This window comes from Helicoverpa zea, chromosome 12, assembly GCF_022581195.2.
Source record: "Helicoverpa zea isolate HzStark_Cry1AcR chromosome 12, ilHelZeax1.1, whole genome shotgun sequence".
NCBI classification, from domain to species: Eukaryota; Metazoa; Arthropoda; class Insecta; order Lepidoptera; family Noctuidae; genus Helicoverpa; species Helicoverpa zea.
In genome coordinates this window covers 9,680,756-9,691,586 of record NC_061463.1, presented here as the reverse complement: position 1 = coordinate 9,691,586, position 10,831 = coordinate 9,680,756, and the positions used below count along the sequence as shown (strand labels likewise).

The window sequence follows — 10,831 nt, the reverse complement described above, 5'->3', positions numbered from 1 at the left end:
CATTTATTTAAACCTAATAAATTTTTTTTGCACCCGCTCCAGCATGAGACTATACTTAGTTTCATGTGGAGCCCAGATAACTGCATTGCATTCTAGTTGGCTTCTTACAAAAACATTATACACTCTTGTGAAAAAAAAACGGGCACCTATGCGAAATCTTGGTTTTAAGGACTTCACGTATATTTCAAAGGGTTTTAATGACTGTAGTATGTTACTAGCACCAAAAGGGTTAGCCAAACATGCGTTAAGGTGTATTCTAAATTTGAATTTCGTAGATTTGCTAAGAAACTGGTCAAACCTTGTTTTGGACTAATTCCTGGTTCGTCCGCGTTTTGAAAAGTTTTTGACGTGATTTTCAGAAAACTGATAATGCAGTTTTAATTAATGATTAATGTACTCTTCTGTTAAATCAAAACATTTTTGAAAAACTAAGCGTATTTGATAAAATTTTTATTGTACACACGCGGTTTAAAATATCCCTTTCTCATACATAAACACAATTTAGAGAAGTATCAATACTTTGGGCTGCGACGAAACCAATTTAAAGTTAGCAGTGGCGTTCACAAGTCGGCTCCCACCACACTTTGAAATTAAAAACATACCAAATTTGGTGATAAATGCAAAAATAAGCATATGAAGATGACTCTCACAATTCAGGTTATGGAGCACAATAAAACTGCTTATCAAGTAATAATAATAAGTTATATTCTTTCGACCATACACTTTTTTATACAGTTAATTACACACAGGTATTATCACACAACTGATTTTAGACTACTGTGTCTGTTGAGATGTCCGATCAGAATGCCCTCCCTTGCTAATGTTTTTCGCCTCCAAAACTTCGTTCAGGAGTGAATGGGATGTATCTATCAATCTGTTCGTTCTTCATAGACTAACAAGGAGATGGCATTTTGAATCAATGGAGTTACTTATATCGACAAATTAGTTAGGTACACAATATTAAATCATCACATATCATTACACAATTTAAATGACAAATTAAATAAACAATATTAAATAATCACAAATCATAACAAAATTTAAATAACAAATTGGATAAAAATATTAATTAAATAATCACAAATTCATTACACAATTTAAATAACAAATTGGATAAAAATATTTAATAATCACAAATTCATTACGCTTATATTAAACAAATTAGTTAAACAATATTACATAATCACATATCATTACACAATTTAAATAACAAATTAAATAAACAATATTAAATAATCACATATCATTACACAATTTAAATAACAAATTGGATAAAAATACTAAATAATCACAAATTCATTACACACACATGGGATCGATGGGGACTTTTAGTATTTTATTTATAATGATCAAATCTAGCTCTCCACCAAAAATCAGCTTTGTGGGAATTTTTGTTATTTCAAATGTCTATTTTGACCGGGTTATAAATTCAAATTTAGAATACACTCTCACGCATGCTTGGCTAACCCTTTAGATGCTAGTAACATACTACAGTCATTAAAATCCTTTGAAATACACGTGAAGTCCTTAAAACCATGATTTCGCATAGGTGCCCGCTTTTTTTGCAAAAGAGTTTATAATGCCGTTATAGCTCTAATATTTGTGAACCCTTTGACCGTCCTAAGAACAAACCCCAGATTTCTATATGCCTTTTTGCATACCTTCACTATATGATCACGAAACGTGAGCCCGGTGGTGAAAGGAACTCCCAAATCCCTAACTTCCGTCACCGTATCCAATGGTACTCCGTCTACCGTATATCACTCTGCAGTCTTTCACAGTCCTTCACATTCGTAATGGGGAGATGAAGCTTAAGGTCGTCGGCAAACAGAAGGCATTTAGAATGTTGTACAACATTCGGCAGATAATTAATGATTAGGAGAAATTCTAGAGGCCCTAAATTTTAAGTTTAAGTTGAACTATGTAGGTATTATAGTAAATAGCTTCGAGATATCCAGAGTTGCAGTTTATACTTTTGTAGAAGAGGCTTAGTAAACATGAGCCAGCTAATCCATTTATGGTGTTATATTATCTTACTTATGGAAGTCTGAGTAACGGAAGTTTAAAACACAGGCCCTGAAAAACAAGTGAATTTCCTTGTTGATCACCAGTTATTTCAATTTACTGAGAGTAGTCACCGGGTGCAGCCGCGTTCACACTCGCACGTTTTGAATTTGAAACTAGTGCTGTCTGGTTGTCGATACAGAATGAGTAGAATACGCTCTGTGTTGGCACTGGTTGCCCTGTCTGCAGCGGCTGTGCAGTCCTGGGCGAAGTTCACTGTTAATCGATAAATAAAAACGTAATTAGCAAGAACAGAAGAAGAGGCTACAATTAAATAAAGGATTAAGCGCTTGCAATAAGTACCGGAAAATTCCCTCCAACGGAACATTAGGAAGTTCGTAATTTCATCGGTCAATGAAGATCGGCAATGTTTTTAAACGGTTTTTTAATAAACCCCGTTTGTTTTATTATTATTTATTCTTGGGTCAAATTTAGTAATTCAAATTTCACCCTCTTCCTGTCAACCGATTAATCTGAAATTTTGTATACACTTTGGATTTTGGTGACAATACAATTATTTTTATTCATTATCATTATAAATCCAAGATGGCAGCCGCTACAAAATGGCGGATAACGCAGGTTTTATCAATCCCATCAATTGGGTCGCAAGTCTCTGGAAGGGCTATGTATTGAGGAATTAGATTGCAATAAATTATCAGGAAAGAAACCATGTAATAATGAGGCACTAAATGAATTAAATAGAATGAGGGATATTCGGTACCTTGGCATTTTCATTGAATACTAAAAACCAGAAAATAAAAAATCGGAAAAAAAAAACTTTTAAGTTAAACGGTTTTACTTCATGTGCACTGAAAACTAGAAAATAAATAAATAGTTAATTACCTATCAACCTACGTAGGTGGTCCCGGTCATATTAGACTAAAATAAAAACGTGGGGCCCAAACGTGAGGTTATATAAGATTATTTTATCGATAGGTGTTTTCAAGTTAATAAATCCCTCCTGTAGTAATATTCATAAATCATTCGAATCGACTTTCTAAATGCAACATTTCCTTTTAACATACTTAATATACTTATCTACACTTTCCGGACGGTGGACACTCCATATGCGGCATGATCTTGGTCGGACAAGCTTACCACAATATTGAAAGTAACTTTATTAAACATATTTCAAAAAATCAAACTTGTGTGTACGAAGAGCCATAGTGACGTCATATCGACAATTCCAGGAGTCAAGCATTCAAAAACGCATCAGCGTCAAACTTTGCGCATTAGAAAAGTTTGTCGGACTCATCGTAAGGAAGGCACTCACAAAGTCTTGTATGTATCACAAAGAAATTTGTTCGCCGGTTCGCCTGGGGACTATAAAATGCAAGAAGCGGCCACAAAAGTGGTGGTCGCAATTTTTTAAACCTTTCCATGCAGTATCATAATGGACTCGGACGAAGAAGGCTTAAGGCGTAACCGTCGGCTCTAACATGTTTACTGAAGTAGAGAATTTTAGGTAGGCTCTGACAGTTCTAGTAAGGGAGAGAGGGGCGAGGAATTGCGTGGCGTGTGGCGGCTTTTTGTGTTTAGTACTTTTTCATAATATTTTTTTAATGTCTTGAAGTCAGCGGTGCGAACTGAAAAGCCACTTTACAATAAACTGTTTTACTGCATTGCATGCATTCTTTGTTTTATTTAAATGTAGTCGTTTTAGTACAAGTGTAAAGAAGTAATAAGTAGCATTATTCAAAGGTGCCCAGAGTTCAAATCCGAAAACGCTCGTATCGCCTTCCTTCAATAAATAGCATCAGCAGAGGAAATCCGAATAGCTAATATATCACGCATGTTTCATTCGTTATCAGAAAGCAAAATAACTTCATTAATTCGAAAGCAGTCGCAGTAGTCGGACGCATCTGCAATTTCCTCAGAGTATTGTAATCTGAAGTTGCGTTTAGTTGTGCACTCCGTGTCTGAGCTACAATGTACAAACTGCTGAGTGTGTGGGTGCTGGTGGTGCTGTCTGTACAGATAGTCCACTCCTGGGGTGAGTACAGACCAGTATTTATGAACCTACTGGCTTTTGCCCGTGACTTCGTTCGCGTGGAATAGTGACTTGCGGCAGATTTATGGTTTGACCAATAGATGGCGGTATATGTCCGGAATAAATTTTATTTTTATTTTTGTATTTCTTTGTAATCAAAACTATCCTATGTCCTTTCTCAAGTTCCAGACTATGTCTGTACCAAATTTCAATCAAATCAGTCCATTAGTTTAGGCGTGAAGAAAAGACAGACAGACAGACAGAGTTACTTTCACATTTATAATATTAGTTAGGATGAATTTCATTAAGTTTATCATTGGGCATTATATATTAGCCAGCTCATTTTTGGGTACAGAACAGACCTCTTCTCATACAGATAAGACAGCGTTTATGCCTTTCGTTCAATTTGTGTCAGTTGTGGCTATGGTTCATTTAAGAAAGTAGGAACTGTAATGTATAGTAATTTTTAATACTTATGAGAATAATAATTGTTATGAAGGTAGGTATGGTTACGGTACGTAAGTCGTAGCGTCCGTGTATGGACTACGCAATTTTAATCAGAATTGAAAAAATATAATCGATATCAATTTTTTTTGCTGGAAAGTATATCATCATAATCATCAGCCTATCGCAGTCCACTGCTGGACATAGGCCTCTCCAAGTGCACGCCACTGAGATCGATTTTCGGCTACTCGCATCCAGCTCCTGTCAGCCGTCTTGCGCAAGTCATCACTCCACCGTGCCTGAGGACGTCCTACACTACGTTTGGCGAGGCGCGGTCTCCACTCTAGAACTCGTTTACCCCAACGGTTATCGGTTCTTCGGCTAATATGGCCAGCCCACTGCCACTTCAGCTTGCTGATTCGGTGGGCTATGTCAATGACCTTGGTTCTCTGACGGATAACCTCATTTCTGATGCGATCCCTCAGAGAAACGCCGAGCATAGTTCTTTCCATAGCCCGCTGAGCGACTTTAAACTTGTGGACCAGCCGTACCGTCAGTGTCCACGTTTCGGCTCCGTAAGTCATGACAGGTAGGACGCACTGATTGAAGACTTTTGTCTTTAGGCACTGTGGGATCGACGATGTTAGGACTCGACGTAGCTTCCCAAATACAGCCCAACCCAACTGAATTCTCCTATTCACCTCGTCCTCAAAGTTGTTTCTACCTAACTGCAATGTCTGCCCGAGGTATACATAATATATTTCCGAACAACTTCGAGAACGGCGCCGTGTATCGCAATCGGTTCCGGTAGAACATGTTCATTAAACATGACCTTGGTTTTGTCCAAGTTCAACCATAGGCCGATGCGTAGAGAAGATTCAGCCAGGTCGGCATCTGTTGTTCAGCATCTGTTGTAGGTCCTGCAGCGTTTGTGCTATGATGACAATATCGTCAGCAAATCGCAAGTGAGAGATGTGTTCATTGATGTTGAATCAACATCAATGGCTGAACTGGAAAGGACGTGGCATCAACATTGTTGATGTCGCGTCCTTTCCAGTTCAGCGTCTTGAACATATCCTCCATTGCATTAGTGAACAGTTTCGGGGAAATAACATCCCCTTGTCTCACTCCTCGATGCAACGGTATGGGCCTTGTTTGCTGATTCTGTACTTGAACGGACATTGTAGCGGCTTCATAAAGACATCTCATCAAAGAGTCAAAGGCCTTCTCATAGTCCACAAATGCTTGACACAGGGGCTGATTATAGTCTTCGGTCTTCTGTATAATCTGCTGCACTGTGTGGATGTGATCTATGGTGCCGTATCCGCTCCGAAACCCAGCCTGCTCCGGTGGTTGGAATTCGTCGAGTCTTTGCGCAAGTCGGTTCGTGATCACTCTTGAGAACAGCTTATAGACGTGGCTTAGGAGGGAAATGGGTCGATAGTTCTTCAACTGGGTTTTGTCTCCCTTTTTGAAGAACAGGACGACAACAGTCCTACTCCACGCCTCTGGAGTTCTCCCTTCAAACAGGACGGCATTAAAAAGCTTCTGGAGCTCCCCCAGTACGGGCCTTCCTCCTGCTTTTAATAGCTCTGTTGTAATGCCATCCTCGCCAGGGGCTTTTCCATTTTTGAGCTGTCTCAGAGCGATCTCGATTTCGCCACTGCTGACTTCTGGCAGGTCTTCGGTGAAATGGCGTGTTAATGTGGCTCTAGAATCCTTATTTCCGGGATCAGGTCGAGGTGCATGCGATGCGTATAACCGGCCATAGAAATTTTCCACTTCCGAAAGGACTGCCGGCACCGAAGAAACGACTTCTCCAATTGTTGTGGTCAGCTTCGTCAAGTGGCTTCTTACAAGAGATTGTACGAACCTTTGACCCCCGATTCAGCTCAATTGCTCTTTCAATGGCAAGAGTATTGGAGCACCGGAGGAGTATTGGAAAGTATATAGGTACCTCGATTACAATTATTTGGAAAATTAATGTTCGAAATGCCGGGACACGTATCCGGCTTTATTTACCAATCTTTAAACGATTCTTTAAAACTTAATCATAGTCCTGAGTTCCTGACTAAGGTTATCATAACTTATAAATTGAAGATAAGAAGGGGATAACAAGCTAATGAATATGTTAATGTAAAAGCTCTAACTACGGTAAATCTTAAGATTTTCCAGTAAAACCTAAGAAGAAATGTACGATTTTTTCGGGCTTTTACCTTGCAAATTCAGTACATGCACCATAGGTTCCACCGAAACCTTAGGTATATTCAAAGCTAGACTTAAGTTATTACTGATTAAAAAATGCTACTATAGTGTACAGGAATACCTAGAAGATAGAAACTTAAAGTGATAAATAACTATAATTAATAAAACAACGAAACAGTATTATATTGTTCCCATAAACATTGTGCAATAAATAGTCGATATAATAATTAAGAAATTTGAAAACATTGTTAAATTCTTATACACAAATGTAATATATCTATATATGTATATATTAAGTCAGAATTATAATGTAAATAAATAACTATATTATCCTTTTAGATGTAGGTCTAGTTAAGAATTAAACAGTATATATGTTGTGTTGAGATAGTTTTAAGTTAATTTGCTGCGCCCTAACAGGGTAATGTATACCTAGGATAAGGATGCATTTCTGTAACTGTATACATTTTTGCAATAAATAAATAAATACATAAGTATATCTTAGACACCATTGACTGTGTTTCGGATGGCACGTTAAACTGTAGGTCCCGGCTGTCATTGAACATCCTTGGCAGTCGTTACGGATAGTCGGAAGCCAGTAAGTCTGTCACGAGTCTAACCAAGGGGTAGTAACTGGGTTGAGGAGGTCAGATAGGCAGTCGCTTCTTGTAAAGCACTGGTACTCAGCTGAATCCGGTTAGACTGGAAGCCGACCCCAACATAGTTTGGGAAAAAGGCTCGGAGGATGAAATAAATAAATACATGCTAGGTTGTACCAATGTGGACTAGTCAATGTCGATTTTAGGAACAACAGATTAATCAATTCTTCGTCTTTTATTTTAAGTAAACATTAGTCAAAAAGTTAAGTGAAATGGTTACCCTTTACATTATTTTAATTTCAAAACAGAAAACAAATGCAACGCTAACGCAGCTTAGTCGCTTGTATTACGTTAGGTAATCAAACTGTTTTTGTATAGTTTTTTATTATAATTTGGTATGTAACAAATTGATGCTCTGAACGAGTTATGACATGATTTTTTTCGACATAATCCATTTCTTTCATGTGAATCCTAAGATTTACTGGAAAATCTTAAGATTTACCGTAGTTCGAGCTTTTACAGTAACAAATACATTGAATAATAAACATTACGTGTGTAACACGAATATGTGTTTCTGTTTCAGACTATGCACTGGCGTTAGAAAAACGAATAGATTTTTTCAAAAACGATACGATAACACACAGCATGACTAGCCACCAGTTTAAGAACCTCACGGCGTTAGCTTACGACGCACTCCACGACACGCTCCTGATCCTCGACCAACAGACAGACAACTCTTCCCTATACAGATTTAACTTCACATCCAACGACATCGAGCTCATACTTACCAGGAAACAGATCCAGAGTATAGTCCACGACCCAGCCAAGGATTTACTTTTCTGGGTCCAGGAAAGAAACATTTTCTCGATACCACTAAAGTCTGGATCTAAATGCGACGTCAGTGATCAAAATCTTGTAATTGAGTTACATGATAAAATCCCTAGTTCTATTGCAGTGGACAGTTGTGAAGGGTATGTTGAAGCTATTCCTAGTGTATTTTGAAACGTGTACATTGTATAGCTGTGAAACGGTATTTATGTAGCATGAAGAACATGTTTTTGCAACCATTACACTTCACTTTCAGAGTTCAACAGTCGTTTTAATTATCTAGCTAGAGAATAAAGTAGACACAAGTTTGTGTTAAAAATGTCATTGAACTTCTACCACGATAGTGGCGCATTCATCATAAAAATCTATAATGACAATCTTTTTAAAGTTGAAAGCTCAGTTTCGTAATTTGCTTGGCGTGCCCAATTTCTTTTTTTCTTTGTGGGACCCTTTTTCGGTGGGATGAAAGGTTATATTGCACTCGAGTGATACATGACGTAAGACAATAAAGTGGTCTCTAAATTGCAGGTTTGTTTACTGGACCAACAAAAACATTGCGAAGCCTACAATAGAGAGAGTTCGATTTGATGGCACCGTAAGAGAAGTGGTGCTAGACAAGGATATCCATGAGCCTTATCGTCTTGTCATCGACCCTCAGATAAAGCAAATGTTCTGGATTGATATGAGACATAATGAAACCCATAATCATCAAATTAAGACAGCGTATTTGAATGGAACGAATGATATGAATATAGCATATGGTAATGGAAATATCCCAAAAGCATTGACTGTCTCAAGTCAATTTATTTACAGTGTCGAGCAAGGATTATTAATACATATTTATAAAATGCAGAAACCCAATGGGGACATTCACTATGTTTATGAATCTGAACCTGAAGGCCATCCATCATTGATAATCGAGGCCAAATATACGCTTGAAGAACAAACTAGTGGAATTCAGGAATGTGAAGCTTTAACTAGTTTGCTACAAGATAATTCAGAGAACGAAACCTCTCGTCGTATTATTTCGGAGCTCGAGAGCCTCATTTGTGTTCATGGTGAGAAGACTAATGCCACATCATGCACATGCGCGCCTGGCTACATCGGCGAGAGATGCGATGTGTCAGTCTGTCAGAACTATTGCATCCACGGCACCTGCAGTGTCAGTGATGAGGGGGAACCCTCTTGCGGGTAAAGTATATTTTGAAGCTCCTGCCACTGGTGGTTTTCGATGATCCTTCTCTCTCTTTAACACGGTTTTTGTTTCAGATGTGAGTCTGGTTATTCTGGAGCGAGGTGCGACATCAACATGTGCTTCAATTACTGTCTGAACAACGGTGTTTGTTACTTTACTGAAGAGAATGAACCACTCTGCCAATGCAGTGGAAATTACCGTGGTTCCAGATGTGAAGCTATCGGAAACGACACAGTTAGCCCTGCGTTCAGTTCAGGGGATAAAAACTATACTTTGGTCGATTTGTTGTTTAATCGGCGAAAACTAAATGGCAAATTGATTGTAAATTTTGAAGTTGAATCTTCATACTTAAGATTTTGACGGAAATGTTTCACCGCATACAATTCTTATGTTTTAGTTACCATACTGTTACCCAGTGAGAAGTACATAGTACATCCAAAGTATTATTACATTTTGAATTAAAACGTTTTTTTAATTAAAATCTTACACAGGGATGTAGTCAATTTTCAAGGCCTTTTAAAAGACTGTACCTAAAACTTTAATACATAGTTAAAGGTACAGTTTTTTTGCTTTTGTTACATTTTAGTTATTTTATTAAAGGAAATACTCAGGGGCACTTTTTTTATACTATTGGATCATCGTCATCTCCCGAGTCTTCCTCCTCTCTCCTCCTCCTCCGAAACACAGTCATTGGTGTCCAAGATATATTATATCGGATGTGTCGTACCTAATCACATTAAATTAAATACGTTATATTCTGGTTAAGTATATGTCGATTAGCACAAAGATTAGCAAAAAAAATATGTTTTTTTCAAACAAAGTAAATATAATAAAGATGTGTGAGAATTAGAACACCTTATAAGAGTCGGTCATTACAAACAACTGAAATTCTCCCTTGAAAACTGTCAACTGGTCAAAACATTCGATACTCTCAACTTCATCTGTGCTATACTATTCTTTATGATATTCTATGGCAAATTGTAAAAAAATAACCGAATCCATTCTTTGGCTCAGTCGCAGGAGTATTTTTTTTGGGTTCCGTACAAAACGGGTAAAACGGGACCCTGCTCTTTTCACTCCTTTGTCCGTCCGTCCGTCCGTCTGTCACCAGGCTGTATCTCATGAACCATGATAGTTAGAGAGTTGAAATCACAGATGATGTATTTCTGTTGCCACTATTACAAAAAACACTGAAAACTAGGATAAAATAAATATTCCGGGGAGCTCCCATACAACTAACGTGATTTTTTTGCTAATTTTTGCTCGATATCCATAAACATTTATATGTTACAGCCATAGTGATTATGAAAATATTATACATAATCACTGGTCATTGTATATAATACCCAAATTGACTTGACAATGTGATAAATTAATCACTTTATCTGGATATTATTCATATTAGCTAGTCAATCTTAGCCAAAGTAATAAATATGGTATAACCAACATACTACTGCCTAATTCTTAAAAACTGTTTCAGTTATTGTCGACTTTTTTTTATGATAAATC

The 10,831-nt window shown here is 37.5% G+C and overlaps 1 protein-coding gene across 1 annotated transcript; it reads left to right on the top strand.

Moving 5' to 3' along the window:
* The first annotated feature begins 7,929 nt into the window (after positions 1 to 7,929).
* LOC124635172 (protein cueball-like) lies at positions 7,930 to 9,807 on the top strand. Its single transcript, XM_047170978.1, has 3 exons — positions 7,930 to 8,270; positions 8,656 to 9,318; positions 9,397 to 9,807. The coding sequence occupies exons 1-3, from the start codon at positions 7,945 to 7,947 to the stop codon at positions 9,680 to 9,682; spliced, it is 1,275 nt and encodes a 424-aa protein (XP_047026934.1). The 5' UTR covers positions 7,930 to 7,944; the 3' UTR covers positions 9,683 to 9,807.
* The last annotated feature ends 1,024 nt before the right edge of the window (positions 9,808 to 10,831 follow it).